Source organism: Siphateles boraxobius, unplaced genomic scaffold (genome assembly GCF_051911475.1).
Source record: "Siphateles boraxobius isolate OS27281-9 unplaced genomic scaffold, OSU_SipBor_1 6, whole genome shotgun sequence".
Classification (NCBI taxonomy): domain Eukaryota; kingdom Metazoa; phylum Chordata; class Actinopteri; order Cypriniformes; family Leuciscidae; genus Siphateles; species Siphateles boraxobius.
Genome location: NW_027509186.1, coordinates 40,359,758 through 40,383,289, shown reverse-complemented (window position 1 = coordinate 40,383,289; position 23,532 = coordinate 40,359,758). Strand labels below are relative to the sequence as shown.

General features: G+C 40.4%; 1 protein-coding gene across 9 annotated transcripts in view; it reads right to left on the bottom strand.

Moving 5' to 3' along the window:
• The window catches only part of LOC143715437 (uncharacterized), a 181,494-nt gene extending 164,529 nt beyond the window's left edge, over positions 1–16,965 (bottom strand). Inside the window, exons 1-8 of one of the 9 annotated variants that reach the window (XM_077207232.1) lie at positions 16,799–16,945; positions 12,644–12,955; positions 5,685–5,855; positions 5,354–5,473; positions 3,789–3,864; positions 2,612–2,655; positions 2,205–2,432; positions 686–1,953 (exon numbers count right to left, since the gene is read on the bottom strand). In XM_077207232.1, the coding sequence (XP_077063347.1) occupies positions 1,016–1,953; positions 2,205–2,289 (1,023 nt within the window). In that variant the 5' untranslated portion in view covers positions 2,290–2,432; positions 2,612–2,655; positions 3,789–3,864; ... (2 more) ...; positions 12,644–12,955; positions 16,799–16,945 and the 3' untranslated portion in view covers positions 686–1,015. Of the gene's footprint in view, positions 1–685; positions 1,954–2,204; positions 2,656–3,743; positions 3,865–5,353; positions 5,474–5,684; positions 5,856–12,588; positions 12,956–13,166; positions 13,346–16,798 lie in introns of those variants that run through there. The other 8 variants (XM_077207229.1, XM_077207235.1, XM_077207231.1 and 5 more) reach the window with 8 other exon arrangements.
• Positions 16,966–23,532: the final 6,567 nt, after the last annotated feature.

The window sequence follows — 23,532 nt, the reverse complement described above, 5'->3', positions numbered from 1 at the left end:
TCATTCAAAACAATTGGCACAGATCAACTCATCAGCCGCGCTAAAAAGCGACGCCCATACATACACGCACACACACATAGCGAGGGCGAGTCAGTGAATCCATGAACCGTGACACATATCATTTACAATAAGTGCTTTTGAAGAAAGGGATTGAATATTCAGAAACCCAAGCTTTATCATGTTCATCTGAATTTTGTTTCGCACTATAAAATGCTTTGATTTGGAGTGAGAGATAAAGGGGGAGTGGCTTAATTGTCTCAGATACATGTCACTGCACTGATTGGTCCAGTTTTGGTCTGCAATCTCTAAACCAGAATAAAACCTGCTCCAGAACAGGTTAGCCGTGTAGCATAAGTTATGGTGATGAACACAACTAATAACCAATCACTTTGTACCAATCAACTTTGTTGAGCCCGAAAAAGGCAGAGTTTGCACAAACTAATCTCAAACTTTACCTGTTAGCAACTGAAACCAACTTTGTGCAACAGGCCACAGGACGTTTTGTTGTTTTCCTAAAGACAAAGAACTGCCTTACACTGACAGCTAAATGACAAGTCAGAAAGTTACAACTTAAAAACAACTTCCACAAAACTAACATTAAAGAATTAAAGTTTATTTCACTATACATTTGCTTTATCTGAATCTCACAGTTTCTGTAGCAACCTTTTAATCACAAAATCACACATTGTCAGTGAAATGGTCCTTTTATTTGTTGTTATTGTACAGTCAGTGTGCATACCTTTGTAATAGATAAACTAAAAAAAAAAACCCTGTACAAATTCAGGGAATTGTTTCATATATTAACAATAACTGATTATTGTTGTTTTTCTGCATTTCTTTCCAGTCTCTTTTCATTTTGGTATTTCATTGAACAAACGTTCAATCAAAATAATTTTCAATAATATTTTTGTTCTCCAACATATAAAACACAAATCTTGTGGCATTTCACAGTAACACTAGTTTATTAGTTAACTAACTACACATTTACTTTATGGGAATCTAACAAAACATTTGCTCACTGTGACACAGAACAATGCTTTTTAATATGATTCACTAGATTATTTGATTTGGTGAAACTCTTCTCACACTGAGTACAGTGGTACGGCTTCTCTCCAGTATGAACTCGCTCATGTTCTTTCAGAGATCCAGACTGAGTGAAACTCTTGTCACAATATGAGCACTTGTAAGGTTTTTCTCCAGTATGAATTCGTTGGTGCTCTTTCAGATGATCATATCTAGTAAAGCTCTTCCCACAGTCAAAGCACACATGATCTCTCACTCCATTGTGTGTTTTCTGGTGCTGTTTAAACCTGCCCAGCCTTGAAAAACTCTTTCCACACTGAGTGCATGGATACGGTTTCTCTTCAGTGTGAATTCTGATGTGTGTCTTAAGGGTTCCTTTCTGTGTGAAACTCTTTCCACACTGAGTACAGTAGTACGGCTTCTCTCCAGTATGAACTCGTTCGTGTGATTTCAGAGATCCATTCTGAGTGAAACTCTTGTGACAATATGAGCACTTGTAAGGTTTTTCTCCAGTATGAATTCTTTGGTGCTGTTTCAGTTGGTCAGATCTAGTAAATCTTTTCCCACAGTCAAAGCACACATGATCTCTCACTTCATTATGTGTTTTCTTGTGATGACTAAAACTGTCCAGCCTTGAAAAACTCTTTCCACAGAGAGAACACACATAAGGCTTCTCATCTGAATGAACTTTCAGTTTATCTTTTAGTTTTGATGATGAAATAAAATCTTTACCACACTGATCACAGTTAAATGTTTTTTCTCCATAGTGAATGTGCAGATGATAACTGAGAGTTGATGCTCGAGAAAAACTCTTTCCACACTGAGTGCAGGTGTGCGTCTTTTTGGCTTTTGTTGTTTGAATTGTAAAGTTACGATGTTCCTCCTCCACTTCATTCAGTTCTTGTCTTTGGTCTTTCACTCTCACCTGGTCTAAAATACATATCAAGTTATAATCAGTTCAAGTGAACCTTTATTTATTAACAGAAAAGTACAGAGATCAGATCTTTCACTTTTTGTTCTGCCATTCATTTGTTAATATAGTCAAAATATGTTTTACAACTGCTATATACAAGGTTATTATCATTTGGATGTATTTCTACATCATTTATCACCCATATACTGCTTAATAATTCACATCAACTAAAGCAGTCAACAATGAAGAATCAAGAATGGACACCAACCTATTTGTTCCTCAGTATCTTCATGTTTTATTCTGGATGGTTCTGGATCACTCATGTCTTCAATCTCCTCTTTAATAAACTCCATCTTTAACAGTCACACAGATTTCAGCTGCTACTCCTGGAGTTTGTTCTTCTCTTGTAGGATGATGGGAATATTCCCAGTATTTATTGGTGAATTGTTGTGGGAGGGGCTTCACTGCTGGTGTGATCACTGTGTTTTTATCCAATCTGCATTTAAAAAGTACAGGGTCATCATGTTTAACTGAGCTGCTGAAAAGCCTCTTTGTCTCCAAAAGTTCCCTGTTTTCAGCTCATTCATTATGGTGGTGTCTGAGATCTTCAGTAAATTGGCACATTAAATCGTTTTATTGGAGTCAACAGGCTGAAACAAACTACAGCATCATCACCTTTAACTTCAGTTCTTGTCTTTGCTCTTTCACTTCCATCAGGTCTGAAACATTAAAACATATTCAGTCGTTAGAATGAGTTCTGGAGGATAAATGTGAATTTTCAAGTGAACCATGATTTAATAACAGAAAACAAGTGAGATCAAATATCATATATCATACAACAAGTGAGATCAAATATCAAATATCATATTTTTGTTGTACCAAAGGTTAGTTTTGTCATCCTCTTGTTAATAGTTAAAATGTGAATGACAACTGCTGTAAAAGATTATGATCTAAGTGCATTTATGTAATATATTCCTAGGTTAATTGCTTATTTTTCACAACTTTTATGATTGGTATCTAACTATATATATATATATATATATATAAACTAAGCCTAGCAGTCAGTGATCATCATGCATTTGACCTAATTGAAACCATTCATAAAAACAGCCATGATTTTTTTGTGTGTACACTGTAAAATCTAAAAGTGCCTCAAATATCCTGTCGGATACTCAATGAGCTTAAAAATGTAATTTAAGTTCCTCAAAGCTCTTTCTCCTATAGTAGGGTTACTGGTGGAGCATTGACAATCTTTGCGGTTTTTGCTGGATCTTATGGGATCCTTTAAAGCAGGGATTGGCAACTCCGGTCCTCAAGGGCCACTGTACTGCAGAGTTTAGCTCCAACCCTAATTAAACACACCTGAACAAGCTAATCAATGTTTTCAGGATTACTAAAAAATAATTTGCGTCAGGGTTGGAGCTAAACTCTGCAGGACAGTGGCCCTCGAGGACCGGAGTTGCCCATCCCTGCTTTAAAGGAACACTCCACTGTTTTTTGAAATAGGGCTTATTCACCATCTCCCCTACATTAAGATAGATGGGCAAAAGCATTTTTGTTTCAGTGCATGAATTGTCCTGGTTTGGCAGCCCCGACGCTAGCTTAGCTTAGCATAATGAATGGAATCCTATGTCCAGCTGACTTGAAGGAAGTAGGCCTAAAGCCAATAGTTAAAGTTCATGTTTTTTGCCCTTCGGAATACTATTATAGTTAAAAGACATAGCTAAACGTGAGACTATGTGTATTGTGATGCATTATTATTCTGCTAGATAAAAATGTATTAGATAAAATGTATGCAGTAACTTACAATATTTGCTATGAGCGTGTGTGTGACAGTGATTCATGCGCATACCTGTCAGTCAGCGCGGCATCGCACGTCAAGTTCGTAGAGAGCTTTATTCAGTCCATTTTTAATTCTGATATATTACCTAAGAAGGAAAAAAATAAATTGTCAGACATCCATGAGTGTATGTTCACAAAGGAAAACAACTGAAAAACAGCGCTGGTTGTTCTTTCGATAGGCTACTCGACAATGACGGAATCCAACGGCGTAAGCAAAGTATAAGGCGTGTATTAAATTTTATGAAATAATCCGGAAGAAAGTATAAAAACACAGCAGAGATGGCAAGTTCAGCAGCTGGAATCAGCTGACGTAATGGCTAACAGAGAGCAGACAAACGGCTAGTGACAGCAGCGGCAATCCACCTGTCACTCAAGTGGCCACACCCTTGATTATGCAGCATTTTAAGGCTTAATATAATTTAAACGGATGAGTTATAAATAAATCCACCCCCCTCACAGTTGTCATGAAGGGCAAAATTAGCTGTATAGATCAAAACCACTTTTTGCACCAGGCTGTAAACATTTTTTTTTCTGCTGTAAAGTTGGGCATATTAACATGGGGGAGATACAGATTTGACTCACTTTTGCAGCCAGTTTAATTCACTTCCTTCTTGGTTTCAAGAGAGAGACCGGGAGGTTGCCGCTTGGTTGCGACGCTCGCTTTACGGCATTGCCTCGTGTAATGTGTATGCAGTAGTTTCAGCCTAGAGAGTGATTGCACTCAAGAGCTCCTGGTTTTGGTCATACACCAATTTAAGGTTTGGTGAGGTAAATATACATTCTCATACCAGTGAACAGACCCGTCCCTTTGGGCGGGCCATAGGGGGCCGGGCCCGCCCCAAAAAATGCTTGTGCCCCCCCACTTGAGGCACAGATAATTTAATTTTAAAGGGGGGGTGAAATGCTGTTTCATGCATAGTGAGTTTTTCACACTGTTAAAGAGTTGGATTCCCATGCTAAACATGGACAAAGTTTCAAAAATGAAGTTGTAAGTTTGATGGAGTAATTCTGTTCCAAAAATACTCCTTCCGGTTTGTCACAAGTTTCGGAAAGTTTTTTTCGAATACGGGCCTGTGTGACGTCAGAGTCGCCGGAATTTCCTTATACGGGTCTTAAGGGCACTTCTCCCGGAAGGGCGCGCGCGCATCTGTAGCCTAGTGCGTGCGAGAGTACGCCTATGCCCATCAGAGCGCTGGGCTCGGCTGCGCTGCAATTAAAAAAATGGCACCAAAAAAGTGTGTTTTTGGTTGCCAGGGCAAGACAACATTACACAAATTTCCAAAGAAACCTGCGTTAAGGGACCTGTGGATGGATTTTGTTTTTCCAGAGCAGCAACGGAGTTGTGCAAGTGTTTTTGTTTGTTCCCTTCATTTCGACAGTAATAGTTTTATAAACAAGGCCCAGTTCAACGCCGGATTTGCAGATCGCCTAATACTCAAAGATGGAGCAGTCCCAACGATAAAGGTTCACGGTCGTGCGTTGGAACCGCAGGCGGTGAGTAAAACTGCTTCAAATGTCTGTGAGTTGTTAACTATCGGCGTGTAAGCACAGAAAGTAAACAACATGATCACATACTGTTACTCCCCTCGAGTTTTAATAAAGGCTCAAGTCATTCCTGGGTTTTCACGGGCATTTATTCGATGACGGGCATGTCTTTACATGTTCACTTGTAGCATTTCCAAATTGCCGTCAGAACTGGTATATAAATAAAACACAGAAAAACATAAATTAACCTTTAAATTCTTGACATACTTGCAGACAATATTAAACAGAATCACATAGAAACTAAGAAATAAAGCATACATTTGTGACATGTAAAATAATATATATGAACTTGCTTGTTACAAACACCGTCACACCGTCGTGTAACACAAATAAATGACAAAGAAAGGAAAAATATATATACCTCATTGGCCGCATGAACCCGAGAGGGTAAACTTAGAAGGGTATTCGTCTTCACACTTCACCAACAACTTATATAACTTTTACAATCTTCCGTAGCTTTTAGAAAGCAGGCTCGCAAGCCACAGCACATATCTCTCTTCTAGATCTTAGCGAGTGCACCCATACAGCGTCCCTATAACAACAAATTATAATTTCCGCACGGAACAAAAAAAATAAGTTCCACCTTTTTCCTCACAGTTTTTTCACAAAAGAAATAAACATGCAATTACTATTTATTGGCCATGAAACATAATTTCAATCATATGATTTTTAACCTCATGTATATTTATATTTTAATTGTGAACCATATTTAACAGAGATTTATGAATTGCCTTTGATTGCAGCTACACTCCCACCAAATCACTTGTGATTTCAACCAATGAACTATGTGTGAGCGATCACTGTAAGTTAAAGATATGTTAGTCAGCTTCAAGTAATGTGACTGTCTTGTGGATAGGTCTCTCCAGATAGACTGGTTTGCTGAGTCTCTTTCCTTGATCATCTAATGCGGAGTCGCTGATCAGTAACTGGACCTTCCGCACACATCCATCTTCAGATGGATACACATTAGCGACTTTAGCCAGCTTCCATTCATTTCTGGGTGCAGTATCGTTTTGTACAATTACTATATCATTAACCTTCGCATTTCTCCTCGTCTTGTGCCACTTCTGTCGTTGTTGTAAACTCAATAGGTACTCCTTTTTCCATCTGTGCCAAAATTCATTGGCAAGGTATTGGACTCTACGCCATCTCTTGCGGAGGTAGAGGTCTTCCTTTACAAAGTTTCCAGGTGGAGGCAAGATTATTGAGGACTTCATTGTCAGAAGTAAGTTGGGCGTAAGAGGCTGAGGACCTGTTGGGTCACTGAGTAAGAGTGTTGTCATAGGTCGGCTGTTTATGATTGCCATCACTTCATAAAGATAGGTCCGTAAGGATGAACTGTCGAGTGTTCGGGATGACTGATCCAGGATGGATGTTAACACACTTCTGATTGTCCGGATCTGCCTTTCCCAAACTCCGCCCATATGGCTAGCAGAGGGAGGGTTCATTACAAACTCGCATCCTAGTTTTTTAAGGCATTCTTGATCCATTTCCTTTACTGCTTCCAGGAATTCACGCCTCGCTCCAACAAAATTGGTGCCCTGATCTGATTGTAGTTGACGAACGTTTCCACGAAGGGCAATGAAGGCACGAAGTGAGTTAATGAATGCATCGGTTGATAGATCGTCTAGTAACTCTATGTGCACTGCACGAGAGCACATGCATGTGAACAATAGTCCATAACGTTTCAGCTCTTTTCGACCTTCTTTGATGTAAAACGGACCGAAACAATCCATCCCACAATACGTGAAGGGAGGAGTTGTCTCCATTCTCTCACGCGGCAGGTCTGCCATTCTCTGTTCTTCAGTGTGACGTCTAAACGTTCTGCACTTGACGCAGTGGTAGATGACTGATGACACAGCTTGACTACATCCGAGGATCCAGATGCCATTTGATCTCAACTCGTTTATGGTCATGCCACGCCCCTGATGTTGCACTTGTCTGTGATAATGATCGATCAGTAACCTTGTTATGTGGTTGTTTTTTGGAAAGATGACTGGATGTTTGATGTGTGGATGCATGACAGCATGCTCTAATCGACCTCCTACTCTAAGGATGCTCCTGTGGTCTAAGAAGGGATTGAGTCGGTACAGCCTATTGTTTTTGTCTTTGGTCATCTCCCCTTGTGACTCAAGATCATTGATCTCTTTGGAGAAGACTTCCCTTTGTACAATGAGCATGATGGCAAGCTCCGCATCCTGTCTTTCCTGAAGACTTGTGGCTTCATTGGTTCTCTGTATTGTACCCTTAAACTCCTTGAGAAATCTTTGGAGTCTGGCGATTGCTTTCACTAGTCTTGTCCAGCTTGAAAACTTAAGAAAGCGATTAGTGAGTGAATCTGTTGTTGTTGAGGTCTGGTGCACAATGACCCTACGCACTTCTGGATCTTTGGCATCAAGTTCTCTCATCTTAACCTCACCGCTTGGAAGCTCTTCCTGCCAGAGAAACTCTGGACCACTAAACCAATTGGAAGCAATGAGCTCCTTTGCCTTAAGTCCTCGTGACGCATGGTCAGCGGGATTGTCTTCTGACGTCACGTATTTCCACTGAGTTGGGTTTGTACTTTCCTTGATGCGCTGTATGCGGTTAGCTACGAAGATATGAAACCGTTTCGCGTCATTATTAATGTATCCTAAGACGACATTTGAATCTGTCCAGAAGAATTCCTGGGCATCTTCAAGCTCCAATTCTCCTCTGAGCATGTCACTTGTGCGTATTGCTACAACTGCTGTGGACAGCTCGAGTCTTGGCACCGTAGTTAACTTTGTGGGGGATACTCTGGCTTTGGCCATAACTAGGACGCAGTGTATCTGTCCTGTTGTACTGGTTGCTCTTAGATAAGTACAGACTCCATACCCCGTGACACTTGCTTCTGAAAAATGGTGAATTTCATACTTGTGAACGGTCTTGAAATCTACTGGTAAGTAGCATCGCTCAATATTGACATTGGCTAAGCTCTGTTGATCCAATAGCCAGGACTCCCACCGTGACCTTAGCTCATTTGACATTGGCTCATCCCAGTCGATCTTCTCACGACACATCTGTTGAAGTATTTGTTTCCCAAGTAGGACGAAAGGCGCCACAAAACCAAGTGGATCGAAGATAGAGGCTACTGTGGACAAAACTCCTCTTCTAGAGAGAGGGCGCTCATTCACGACTACTCGAAACTGGAAATGATCTGAAGCGACACACCATTTTACGCCTAGAGCTCTCTCAATCTGTTGTTCGCCAAGAGCTAAGTCTTGTTTCATTACTGTCTCTGCACAGTCTTCCTTTGGGAGGGATGCTAATACTTGTTAGCTGTTTGATATGAACTTATGAAGTCGCAACTTGCCTGTATTGCAGAGTTGTCTTGCTTCGTTTACCAACTGAATAGCCTCTTCTTCTGAGCGGACACTTATTAGGCCATCATCCACATAGAAGTTTCTCTCAATGAAACGAATTGTAGCTTCACTGAAATGACCTTGCCCTTGAGCTGCGATGTACTTGAGGCCATAGTTTGCGCAGCCGGGTGATGAAGCGGCTCCAAACAGATGGACACACATACGGTAGACGGAAGGGTTGGAGTAGAAGTCTCCATTGTCCCACCACAGAAAGCGGAAGTAGTCTTGATCTTCTGGCTTGACATGGAATTGGTGAAACATGCGTTCTATGTCGCACATCACCGCTACTTGACCCTTACGAAACCGACATAGAACACCAACCAGGGTGTTGGTCAACTCTGGCCCGGTGAGCAGAAAGTCATTTAAAGACACACCTTCGTACCTTGCAGAGCAGTCGAACACGACTCTTATTTTTCCAGGTTTCTGGGGGTGGTAGACCCCATGGTGAGGGATGTACCAGGAGGGGCTTTTGTCCAGTTCGTCAGGTGGAACCTTTTCCGCATCTCTACGTGTTATTGTTTCATTCATGAATGTTGTGTAGTCTTTGTGGTATTGCCTGTCTTTCTCAAATCTTTTCTTTAGACATTTGAGTCTGTGTTCGGCACAGATTTTATTATCTGGCAGATTTGGTCTGTCCTTCTTAAAGGGTAAGGGCAACTCACAGTGACCATTCGCTTTCATTTTTACTTCTTCCTCCATTATGGAAATGAAACGCAGATCCTCTTGAGAGAAATGAGAGTCCTCCATGCGGCGTTCATTGAAATCGGACTCCAGTACTTTTATCACATCTAGTGGTGTGACTAGCTCTTTGACTTGTGTACGACAGACGTACCTGACTTCATTTGGTAAGGGGGTTGGTGACTGAACAGAAGGTGTCACTTCTTTAACTATGACTCTGTGGCTGCTTCCTATAGCGTCACCATAGTCCACACAGGGATCAGTACTGCCGACTATAGTCCAGCCAAGGTCAGTTCTTTGAGCGAATGGTTCATTGTCCTTTCCTGACACCACTTCTCTGGGTAACAGAGCTTGCGAACAGTTGTACCCTATAAGCAGGCCGACATCACACTCTATCATGGGAGCGATCTCTTCAGCAAGGATCTCTAAGTGAGGCCATGCTCTTGCTGTCTTGGGTGTGGGAATATGACTTAGATTAGCAGGGATAAATTCTCTTGTGTATGTCGTTGGGAGAGGAATTCTCTTGGATGCGTAGAAGCCTCTAACTTGTAGCCCAAATAACTTTTGACTTCGAATGACTGTGTCCCTGGATGACAGTGTGGACAGTTTCAACTGCACTTGTTTCCTTTCTGCGACTAGAGCATCTGCCTTTTCTTGAAGAACGAATGTGGTGTCGCTCTGACTGTCCAGAAGGGCATAGACAAGAACCTCGTGTTCTGGATCGCTTGTTGTGGACAACCAAACTGGAACGATTGTGGATGTGAAATCACTGTTAGTGTTTTGTAGAACACGGTTGGATATTGCCTTGTTTGATGTTTCTGCACTCGGTTGTTTGGTTTCCCTTGTGTCCCTTTGTTCCTTGTCAGGATCCTTTGTCCTTTTGACTTCCCTGTCACGTTCCTGATGTAAACATGTTGGATGTTTCCCTTTGCATGTATTACAAACACTTCTCCTTTCACATTTCTTTGAACGGTGACCCGGGCTTAGACATCCAAAGCACAAGCCCTTTGTTTGTACAAACTTGACTCGATCAGTAATTGACTTGTCCATGAACTTTCGGCAGACATGAATTCCATGGTTTGGTCTTTCACAAAAGATACACATCTTAGTGTCTGATTTCTCTTCAGAACTGCTTGCTAACACTTTTGCGCCAACACTACGGATCTTTGAGGCCTTTGGTTTTTCAAAGTCACTTGCCTTTAGTGCATGAAGCGATGTTATTGGATTGCACGCTATCTTCGCCTCTCTTGTAACGAAGTCGACAAAGTTGCTGAATGCTGGAAATGACCCACTTTGTTCTTGTATGTCAATGACTTTTCTATTCCAGCTCGCCGTTAACCAATCAGGAAGCTTACTGAGCATTTTCTGGTTTTCGCTGCAGTCATTGAGAACTTCAAGATTCTTAATCTGGAACATTGCTGCTTCACAGCCTCTGAGAAAGTCTGAGAACTCTCGTAGTTCAGCACTGTCCTTTGGTCCAATCCTTGGCCATGATGTGAGCTTATTCCTGAAGGCTTTGGCGATTACAAATGAGCTTCCATACCTTTCCTCCAGAATGTTCCATGCTGCAAGATACGCTGTGTCCGTTCCCAACAGGAAATAGCTCTCAATTGCTTTTCTTGCTGGCCCACCAACATACTTGCGAAGGTAGTAGAGCTTTTCATTTACAGGGATGTTCTTCCTGTCTATCAGGGTTTGAAAGGACATTTTCCAATCCTTGTACTTGAGCGAGTCTCCAATGAAGACTGAAGGTTCTGGTACTGGTAAACGACTTATGTTGATTGACTCTGCTAATGCTCTGGCTAATGCAGTAGTGCTATCTTCTTGTGTAGCATTGGTTGCATGTTGCGGGTTAATAGTGGGTTGTGCAAAGTGAACTTCAGGCAAACTAATCAGGTAAGGTGCCGGTTCTTTCGGCTTTGACTTACTGTGTAGAAGGTCTGATATTTCTTCATCTGAAGTTGATTCTTGTTCGTAGACCTGTAGACGTGCTTTGGCGGCTCTCATTTTCTTGACAGTTTCTAAGCGTTCTATCTGCCTACGCTTTTCCTCTAATGTCTTTCGTTTTTCAGCATTTTCTGCTTCTTGTTGTGCAAGTCTTTTTCTGTTTTCAGCTTCAAGATTTTCAAGCTCCCTTTGCTCACGCTCCATTTCTTGCATCACTTTCAAGGTAGCTTCAGTTGCAGCCAGTTCTGCTGCTGCTTCTTGTTTCTTTGCAGATGAATTACTCGAATGGCTTGAACGCGTGATTGCACTACCTGTACGTTTGGATCTGTGAGATGCTGAAGATTGGAACACCGAGCCAGCCTCACTCCAGTGAGTTGACCTTTTAGCTGGGTATTTACCACTTTCGCCTTCTTTAAGAATCTCTGCTGCTTGTTCTATTATCCTTACAGAAACAGCATGACATGTGTCTACTCGACGACGAGTGTCACTGTCAGGAGTGTCGTGACTGCGCAACTCGTGATAGGTTTGCTTTACTTCTCCTGAAGCATTTTGGACCCTTACAATGTGATCCTGTAAGCTTGCAGTGCTAGGTGCATCGAGTGCTCTCTTAGCTTGTTTGGCAATAGCTTTCCATTTGTCATAATTAGTCTTAAAGCGAAACTGAAGCTTATTCACTCTTTCTTCGTGTAGAGCCTGGCCCTTTTCAGTAAGCTTTCTGTTTCTTTGGGTTTTTCTCAAAGCATCTTCTTCAACTACTTGACTTGTATTTGCCTCTTGCTGTGGGCTTGAGTCTACAGTTTCTTCATCAGGGCTTGCTTGATCCTGCAACTTTACAGCTTCACTTCCTTGGACTTCAGGCTCAGCCATTTCCCTACTTGAGCTAATGTATGTGTATTGACTTAAATTCAGATTACTTGTGAGTTTGTATAATTACCTAGATTATTTTAAAGCACTACGGGATGTAATACTATTTAACTTTAAATATGAACTCTGTTAGAATTAACCTTAAAAATGTGTGTAAACACCTTAAAGCAAATTATTTTCACCTTGTATGAAATAGAGAATTACCTTCAATGTCAAAAAACAACAACAATATGCCTTGCTCTTTGCCTTGCCTTAGTGCACCTTTAACTTACACAATGAAGTGATTAGACTTGCAATTAAATCACCTTACAAAGAAATAAACATACAATTAAACTTAAACTTAATTGCAGACACATACACTTCAACCCCTTTTAGCACTTTAGAGTCCCTTTAAAAGTTAGCAGGATTAAACTACTTCTTAACATTTAAACTTGCTTAAATGTGTTACTTCTTTGTAGCTTCACCCCACGACACTTCTGGTCCCGGTTGCCACTTGTCGGGTTTCCGTGCACGCACGCAGTCCGTGATGTCTTTGATGCTTGTGAGCGTAGTTAACGATGTAACGAGCTGCTCGTTAAAGGCTCCGTTGCAACAGGCACCGCTCTCTTCTCCTCCAGCACGAAGCAGGCTGAGTTCTGACTGTTACTCCCCTCGAGTTTTAATAAAGGCTCAAGTCATTCCTGGGTTTTCACGGGCATTTATTCGATGACGGGCATGTCTTTACATGTTCACTTGTTGCATTTCCAAATTGCCGTCAGAACTGGTATATAAATAAAACACAGAAAAACATAAATTAACCTTTAAATTCTTGACATACTTGCAGACAATATTAAACAGAATCACATAGAAACTAAGAAATAAAGCATACATTTGTGACATGTAAAATAATATATATGAACTTGCTTGTTACAAACACCGTCACACCGTCGTGTAACACAAATAAATGACAAAGAAAGGAAAAATATATATACCTCATTGGCCGCATGAACCCGAGAGGGTAAACTTAGAAGGGTATTCGTCTTCACACTTCACCAACAACTTATATAACTTTTACAATCTTCCGTAGCTTTTAGAAAGCAGGCTCGCAAGCCGCAGCACATATCTCTCTTCTAGATCTTAGCGAGTGCACCCATACAGCGTCCCTATAACAACAAATTATAATTTCCGCACGGAACAAAAAAAATAAGTTCCACCTTTTTCCTCACAGTTTTTTCACAAAAGAAATAAACATGCAATTACTATTTATTGGCCATGAAACATAATTTCAATCATATGATTTTTAACCTCATGTATATTTATATTTTAATTGTGAACCATATTTAACAGAGATTTATGAATTGCCTTTGATTGCAGCTACACATACAGTTAATGCATCTATGGAGCATGCGATGTATGGTGTGTGTTTAAATACATTTGTTTAGCTGGCCACTGTATGTGTCAGTTTTTTTATTGTAAAAATAAATCATGTCCTCATAAACCAGTCTGTCTGTTTACAACACACAAATGTTGTAAAACTCGCGCATGACATGGTGTTCTAAAAACACTGCGCTCAAGTTCAAATCATTTCTATTTTTAAAAAAACGCTCGAGACCTTATGTTTTTCACCCATTTCACTGCCCATCTCATGTTTTTGTGAGCAAAAACGCGTTCTGTATGAACGAGCCCTTATATTGTTTAAGTTATAAGTTATAAGTTATACCGTTCCAGTAGGCCTACACACCACATAGAGAGGTCCTGCTGTAGTCGTTGCTGCTGCTGCTGGTCGTCTTCAATCTCAGCCTCGGGATCTGATTCTGGATCAAAAATGTATGGCTGAATCTGATTGTTAGCCATGGTTTATTTTCGGATGTCACTCACAGCTTCCAGACGCTCTCAACGCAAAAGCTTCGCGCGCTCGTGTCGTGATTATTTAGCTCCGCCCACACGGTACGCCTCCACCCGCTCGTGTTTTTCCGGAAAGACTCGGTACAGCCTATCTTTCTTTTATAAATATAATAAAACTAAAGACTTTTTGGAGATATGAAGGATGCAATACTACTCTATAGATACTCAAGATTAACATGAGATTGAGTGAAACTGAGCATTTCACCCCCCCTTTAATATTATCATAGTTGCTAATTTTGTGTTGCATTAAAGTTGCATTCTTTATCATTAAAATATTAAAAATATAAAGAAACAATGGTGTGATTTAGTTTGATTGATGGGAATCTACACTGCAACAGCCTATCACGGCCTTACAAAAGAACGTTAGGCTACGTACGTGACATACAACTAAGCCGCTCAACAGTTACCGCGCATTTTTAAAAGCTGTTTCACAACGAGTTTTCGCCGGCTTACTTGCTTCAGTTCCTTCCGAGTGGAATGATACTTTGATGAGGAGGTTCTGCTCGGAGAAATGCTTCCTCCCGCTGTACTGGGACTGGACAGAGGACAGCGCTGCCTCCACTCAAAGTATCTGTGTGAGTGTAATTGCGTGCTAGTGTATGTATATATGTGTGTGTGTGTGTGTGTGTGTGCGCGTGTGTGTTTGTCATGGCAATGCATATCCCTCTGTTGACTGCTTTAAAATTCAATGTTTGAGAGATGCTTCTAGTGTTACATCTAATATGTTGTGTAGTCAAGTGTTTTATGGATATTTATAACATTGCTTCTGTGTAATGTGGTGTAGGCTAGGCTACCTGGTCATATTGCTGTTGGTATATGTTTAACGTGATGATTACGTGCTGCACGACTAGAGTTGATTATTATAAATATACATACTGTAGGCTAATAATAATTGTGCCCCCCCATACATTTCATATGCCCCCCTTAAGACTGAGGTCTGCCAGTGAACAAAATGTTTTAATGTTATATTTGCGTTTTACATATGTGTGTTCAATGGGGAATGTTTTATAGATTGTCTTTTAAAGCTCCAGTAGGTACCTTTTGTAAACAAATATTTGTTAAAACTGTCATTATGTCCAGACAGTAGAATAGGAGACCGATAATCTGTGAAAAAAATCAAGCTCCTCTGGCTCCTCCCTGTGGTCCTATTGCCATTTGCAGAAATACACCGCTCCCGGTCAGAAACAACCAATCAGAGCCAGGAGGAATGTCTTAGCAGTGTCAATCACGCTCGTGTACGCGCTGATCACCCCTCTCTTGCACAGCGCGAGCGCGTACCGTCGTTCGTGACTCTCCTGTTCGAACTCGTTCATCCAAATGAATGAAACGAACGAAATGACTCGAAAAAAGATTTGTTCATTTTGAACGAGTCTTTTTCGGAGTCATTTCGTTCATTCAACGAACGAAATGACTCGAAAAAAGATTTGTTCATTTTGATGAACGAGTTCGAACAGGATCACGAACGTGCATCACAGAACAGAGCAAGGCGAGCATTTGTGCTTATAAAACTTAAAGTTTTGTATTTATTTTTGAAATGACCGATCGTTTCGCTAGATAAGACCCTTATTCATCGTTTGGTATCGTTTAAAGCCCTTTGAAGCTGCACTGAAACTGTCATTTGGTCCTTGAAACGTTTGTGTCCTAATGAAGTCCATTATATGGAGAAAAAGCCTGGAATGTTTTCATCAAAAACCTTAATTTCTTTTCAGCTGAAGAAAGAAAGACATGGACATCTTGGATGACATGGGGTGAGTAAATTATCAGCAAAAGTGTTTTTTAAAAGTGAAAAGAAATTGAAAAAGTTTTTTAAAGTGAATCCTTTAACGTTATCTTACTAGCCATTTATAACTTATAGAAAGAGTGCAACGTTATAAAGTTACATGTATTGCAAAATACCTAATGATTTGAGGACCAAGTTTGTAGTCAAAGTTGTTGTTAGCTAGCTGCTATTGTATTCAATTGTATATTGTAGAAAATTTGACTATTAGTTAAAATATACTTTTTAATGCTACTTTTTTTATTCCACTTGTTGAAATTGATATTTTTATATACCAAAATAATTATTTGGTTTAGCAAAGGAGGATTTTATCTTACAAAGCTATACAGATCCAGTGGTAAAATCACAGCTTTAAAAAAAAAGGGCAAGAAAGGATGACAGTGTCCGTCGACCACCATCGAAGACCAATTTTAACCCAGGAAAAACCCTGAGTATTGGAAGCAATCGAGAAAGAAAATGGATGCATATCATTCATTATATTGGATCCGTGCATTTGTCTTAATAATAAACCCTATAATATAAATCGCAGCTGTGTTTCAGCAATGTTAATCAAACAACAAAAAAGAGAAAATGACTTTTCCTGCTTTAACAAAGATAATTAAATTAATTATATAATTTATACAGTGAAGACTATATGCAGTGATATTTTACATTTGATTATTCTATGTCTGACTCTGTACCTGAATACAGTTAGATTTACCTGAAAAAAAAAGTCATTTATATCTTTGTTCTATTGTATTTATTACAGATTCACTGTCTTTCAGCTAAAGGATGCATGATAAAAGACACATTAATTACCGTCCTCTGCAATTCATCTAAGTTAATACACAGGACACATATGGCTATAAACATACATTAACAACGCGCTTTAAGCAAACAAAACAGTAGAGACAAAGCAACTCGTAATCCGTAAACAGGCATACAGTAAGGCAGCAAACTTACATAAATCAGTCCACAATAGAAACAGTCCAGGGCAGGCAGCAAAGAATCACGAAAAGAATAAACAGTCCAAGAGTAATCTACGGGAAGACAAAACCACATACAGAAACGCTCAGAGATGTTCACCAGGGAAAAACAAAACTTCGCAATGAGAATCTTCTTCTTCATCTGTGTTTTTATTGGCAGTTTGCAAACAAAGTGCATTACCGCCATCTTCTGGATTGAGATGTAAACTCTTTGGGATGTCATTTTATATATGTTACTAAACAACAAATAAATAAAATAAAAATAATAAAACCTAAACCCTGAGTTTCTTTCATAAAGATCATAACATCCTTAATTATAGATTGTGTGCCAGGAAAACTCAAAAAGTTTTTTTTTAACAATCCATTTTCTGTTGCCTTCTAGTTCTTTTCTTTTTTCAGAGTATTCTACTCACCAAGAGTATGTTATACATTTCCCTCTTCTCCACAATGAATGCATAATCCAGCCTGGTATGTTCCTATTACCTTCAGGCAGCTGTTTAATCTTGTGTGCCCTATTCTCAACCTTGTAAGCATAGTTTCCTCCTGTCGTCTTATACTTTTATTTTTAACCATCACTTCTTTCTGGGTGCTGTATAAATGTCTTCATTTCTCTTCCTGATCCCATATATTCTGCCACTTTTTATTAAGAGTATATTTAATGATAACTTTAATTTCTAATTTGCTAAGTGGAACTTGTATGTTTATATTCTCTGCCTTCAGGGCTTCTTTTGCTAATGTATCCACCTTTTCATTTCCCTCAATACCCACATGTGCTGGAACCCAGGTAAACTGTAAAAAAAATGTTGTTGAGTTAATCTACAAATGAATTGATTTAGTTCATCTAAAAGATCTTGCTTGCAATATAGATTTCCACTCTGAATACTTGATAGAGAGGACATGAATCTGATCAGATTACTATCATATGTGGTTAAACTTCCTCTAACCCATTGCAGTGCTAAAGTAATGGCCATTATTTCAACTGAGAAGACTGAGAGGGGATCTGAAGTTGTTTTTTGGATGTTAATGTTGTATTTTGGGATGAATACAGCGGCACCTGTCTTGCCAGTTATTGGATCTTTGGATCCATCTGTAAGTAAGTAAGATGTATTTTATAGCACATTTAAACACAGCTCGCGCTGACCAAAGTGCTGTACATAGCGCAATAGCCACACAATAGGCACATGGTCAGAGAGAAATGCATCCCTCAATGCCAGTGTTGGGAGTAACGCGTTACAAAAGTAATGCATTACAGTAACATATTACTTTTTGCTGTAACGCAGTAGTGTAAGGCATTACTTATCAATTTTCAGTAATATTTTACTCGGTACATGTTCAGTAAGGCTTGCGTTACAACAGACTTTTAGTTTTAATTGTAAAACAAACAACAACAAAAAACAGCAAGACCGCGAGACATTAACGAATGAAAAATGCAAGTAGGCTAAATTACCTGTTCGTGGTCAGTCAATAGCCGCGTGTGGTGTCCAAGTCTGTAAATAAAGACTAAATGGCAGCATCTGATATATTTGTATAGCGATTTATTTTTTACAGGAGTGCCGTGAGGTATGATTTAGGCCTCTGTGCTCGCGCTGGCCAGTGGAAAAGTAGCTAATGGTGAAGATGGCATGAAGAAGACTATACATTCGCGAGATGGACGTATGGGCATTAGGCTATTCGTTCTGTGTTTTTTTTCTAAACAGTTAGGCTATGTTTATGTGCTATTTTTCATGTTTTCATCACGCAATCATGTTTTTGATGCGGTGGTGACGCGTTCATAAGGGCGGCGGCGCTGCCGATAAAGCACCTAAAAGCTGTCACAAAGAACCGGCAAAAGCAATGATTATGAATATGTCAAATATAGCAAGGAGACATTTTAATTGTTTATTAATAAAGTCAAGATGAAGTTGACGATGCTGCCTCGCGATCTTCGCAGTAGCCTAGTGAATGCACCAGAGAGAAATGCACATTTCATTTCATAAGCAGAGAGCAGTCTGTTTTCTTTCGTTTTGAATTGTTCTGTTTACAAGTAGACATTTCAATATAGATATATTTTTCAAGTCCGTGAATAGGCTACCTTATACGCTGAGTTTCGGTTCATTTATGAGACGCGCTCCAGTTCACGCGCTTAAATCCAGGCAATTGGTTGACGAAACATTGATTAAAATTAAGATACAATTAATACAAAACGAAATTCACTTTAAAGAAAGGCTTTGTGTGTGTGTAAGGTCTCTGTGAAAGTTTTAAAGCAGTCTTTTAGTGCCGCTTCATAGCGGTCGCGTCCATAACGGAGAACTGTCACGTCTGTAACATTGTTTTTTCCTCATAAATGCGAACACGAAAAATAAAATAAAATGAATATTTTATGTTCTGTGGAGAGCCAACCCTTCTTCATCCGATTTGCGCAGTTTAATTCACAGAATTACAACAACAAAAAAATCGTTGCCTCCTAAAAGTTAAAGATTTTTTTTTTGTCACGCATGACTGTCTATTTCCCTAATATTAAATATAAAACGCATGTGTAGACTGATATTTTTCTAATGTCTGGACTCCTTTCAGGGAGGAGCCTATGGATAAACAGACGTTTCAATATTTTGGTATTAATGCATTTTCTGAGAATTTATATTTCAAGTTTTGACTGCAAATGTAATGTCCATAACGCTGGAATTCCCAAATTTTAAATAATTTATCCTCAACTAGTTTTGTGGTGTAGGTCTACGTATTTTATAATGTTAAGTTAACTTCAGATAATACTAATAGTAATTTAAAGATGTGGTATTTTGGATCTGGACGGTATGGATAACGCTGGGAGTTGGAAGGGGTGTGTCGCGATTCTGCAGGTTCGTGGATCTGAGTGTCGCGATTTCGGTTTCATATGATATGGCATATCCTTACAGCCCTAGTCATTTTAGAATGTTAAGTTCTACTCTTGTATAGTTATTTTGGTGAAAGTAACTCAAAAGTAATACAGCAGTAATGTAACGCATTACAATTCTGAGACAGTAATATTGTAAGGTAATTAATTACTTTTAAATAACAGTAACAAGTAATATATAATGTATTACAGTTTGGGAGTAACTTGCACAACACTGCTCAATGCTTATGTTATCAATGGAAAACCCATGGGATAAAATCAAACCAAGGGTGTGCCCATGCACATGGGTCACCTGATTTATGTGCTGAAGGAGGCCGAATGACTCCATTACATGGCAAAACTCACTAACCAAGGGTTTACCTGGGCTACATACATGCATATTAAAATCACCCAAAATCAACAACTGGTCAGAATTATTTTATGAAATGATTATTTGGTTTGGGAGGCCTGTAAACAAGTGAGCATATCAATGGTGTGGTAGCAGATTCTACCTTTACACATTGTACTTCAAAGGAAGAAAAGCTCCCAGCAGAAAGTGTGTTATGTCTTCATGACAAGAAGCACAAGCACGTAGAATTCTCTTAGTTAACTCTTTAATAACTTATGCACAAGCAGGATAACATGCAAGCACATGTTCAGCATTCACTCTTCTTCTTTTCTCTCCTACTTCACATGCATCTCTAACCTAAGGAGCTTGAGTGCCATCTAGTGGAGTATTAATGTAAGGACATCACATTTTCCCCTCTTAGTTGAATGAATTATTTCTGTAGCCAACAATTGACATGAAATAGAAATAAAGAACATCCAATCCTTAATGTATTAACAATTTCACATGTATAAGAATACACTAAGAAACACATTACATGAATGCAAAGGTGCATTTCAAAAACAATATGAACAAAACTACTCAACTGCTATTCAGTACTTGAATGTTTATGCGTGTGCAATGTGTGCAAAAGTCCATGTCAGTTTCTGTGACTAATAAACATAGTCCTTTAACCAACCTGGCTCACGTCTTTGACGTGTCTCACGTGAACAAGCATCAGGGGACACTGAATTTCCAGACAGTGGAACTTGAGAGGGAATCAGGTTTTCTGCATTTGTGGTCAGTCTAGTATCCATTGCATTAGTCGGCACAGATGCGAGACACGATGCATGCCACTTCTTTCCATTGCCCAAGAGGTAGGTGTAAGGGCCAACTTTTTCTCTAACCTCAACTGGAGGAGTGAATTTTGGGTGTCCTTTTGGTACATGTACTGACTTTTTTTATGCACACTTTATCCTCTTTTCGGAAAGAATAATGATGCACTCGATGCTTGTGATCAAAGCGAGCTTTCATGACATCCTGACGTGCTGAAACACGCTTCTGCAGTTGTTTAGGTTCATGACCAGAAGGTGAGAATTTCAGGAAATTGAGGCGGGTACGCATTTTCCTCCCGTGAAGCAATTCGAAGGGGGAAACACCTGTCACAGCATGAGGTGTAGCACGATAGATCTGCAGGAAGTCAGTTACTGTTGCTTTCCATGGTGCTGATTGTAGGATTGCTGATTGAATTGTACTTTTCAGAACTCTGTGCAAGCGTTCAATAGCTCCATTTGCAGAAGGATGATACACTGGTGTGCAAATTTGCTTAATATCTCTGTTTTTCAGGAAAGCAGCAAACTCTGGTGATGTAAATTGAGGCCCATTATCACTCACCAGAGTGGTCGGGTTGCCATGTCTACTGAAGACGGAGGTAAGAAAAGCAGTCACCCGTTTTGTTGCAATAGATGCAGTAAAGGCTACCTCGGGCTATTTATTATAGTAGTCAGTGAGTGTCAGAGCGTATCGACAGTCCCAGACAGCAGTCTCGAAAGGGCCCACAATGTCTATCACCAGTTTTTCCCAAGGTGCAGATGGTAAAAGAACAGGCTGGAGGGGCACAGCAGAGGTTTTCGCAGTTTTGTCCAGAGAAAGACATAACTGACAGGCAGTAATCTTTTGTTCCACAAGTGTGTCCATTCTGGGCCACCGATACATTTCACGCAGGCGTTACTTTGTTTTCACAATCCCCTGATGGCCCTCATGTGCAATGCGGATCAGTGACTCACGAGGTTCTCCGGGTACCACCAGTCGAGACCCTCTAAACACAAAATCAGCTTGCACATTGAACTCATGTCTCAGTTTGTAATATGGGCGTAGAAAAGGATCCAGAGCAGCCGGAGATGGAGGCCAGCCACGGACAATTTGTGTGCGAAGTGCAGAGAGTTCAGAACAACTAGCAGAGGCAGCAGCAAATTCATCCTGAGATATGGCAGTCGGACCAGTCGACAATAAAGTAACAAATTCGGGCTCTGTATCTGACTCAGCATCCGAGGGGCAGGGGCAGGGGCAGGCGGGACAAACAGTCTGCAGTGTAATTTTGAGGTCCAGCACGATACTCAACAGTGTAATTAAAACAGAGCAACCGAGCAGCCCACCGAGCTATGCGCATGCCAGCTCTGTCAGTCCCTTTTGTGGTCAGCAGCGTCGTCAAGGCTTGATGGTCAGTCCACAGAGTAAATCTGCGACCCCACAAGTATGTCCTCCACTTCTCCACTGCCCAAACGCACGCCAGAGCCTCCTTTTCGACAGTGAAGTATTTTTGTTCAGCTGAGGTGAGTGTTCTGGATGCGAAAGGGACAGTACGTTCTTGACCATCAGTGCTTATTTGTGCGAAGACAGCACCTAGTCCGTAAGCAGACGCATCAGTAGAAATGACCACTGGCAGCCACGGTTCAAATAGTGCAAGAGCAGGACTGTTTACAAGTAGCTTTTTGACTTCAGCTAATCTTTGTTGAACTTCATCGGACCAGTGAAATCCACTCTCATCTCTCAGGCACGCACGCAGAGGCATCACTACGGAAGCAAAATTAGGAATAAATTTGTTGTACCATGAGAGGAGACCCTGCAGAGAACGTAACTGAACAGCATCCGATGGCGCAGGTCCATTGATTATTGCAGAGAGACGTTCCTGATCCAGCTGAATACCCTGTGATGTCACCATGTGTCCTTAAAAGTTCAAGCTCTGCTTTCTGAATTGACATTTAGACTCATTCAACACCAACCCAGCATCTTTGAGACGTTGCAGCACATTCTCTAGCGCTTGATCATGCTCCTGTAGGGAGCGTCCCCACACGATGATGTCGTCTAGATAGTTTGCAATGTTCTGGAGTCCTTTTAGAATGACAACCATCATCTTTTGGAATGCAGATGGAGCAGATGCCAAACCATAAGGTACCCTGCGGAACCTAAAGAGGCACTCATGCGTAATGAACGCAGTTAGGTCCCGGCTGTCGTCATGAAGAGGTACCTGATGATATACACTTTCTAAGTCTATAGTTGAAAATACAGTTGCACCTTGCAGTAATGTCATCATCTCCTCCATGTGTGGTAATGGGTAGCTGTCTACTATAACTGCCTTGTTGGGCCCTCGCAGATCCACACACATGCGGATCCCCCCCCGTTTTGTTTTGGACTACAACAATTGGCAAAACCCATGGAGAGGAGTCAATTCTTTCAATTACACCAGCATGCAAGAGTCGTTCCAGTTCGGCGGAAACAGCATCTCTGACAGAAAAAGGTAAGCGACGCAATTTGTGTCTGACAGGAGGTACAGAGTCAGAAATGTTAACCTTGTGTGTAAAATTTTTTACACAGCCCAATGCAGTACGCTGTGATGGAGGAGTGGAGAGGGCATAAACTGAAGCGGATTGTGACGGCGGCAGCTCAGTGTTTCCATCGAATCGAAGCTGGAGTCCCTTAATCAGGTCCATGCCTAAAAGCTGTGCCATTGTCAACAATGAAGAAATGTGCAGGACAG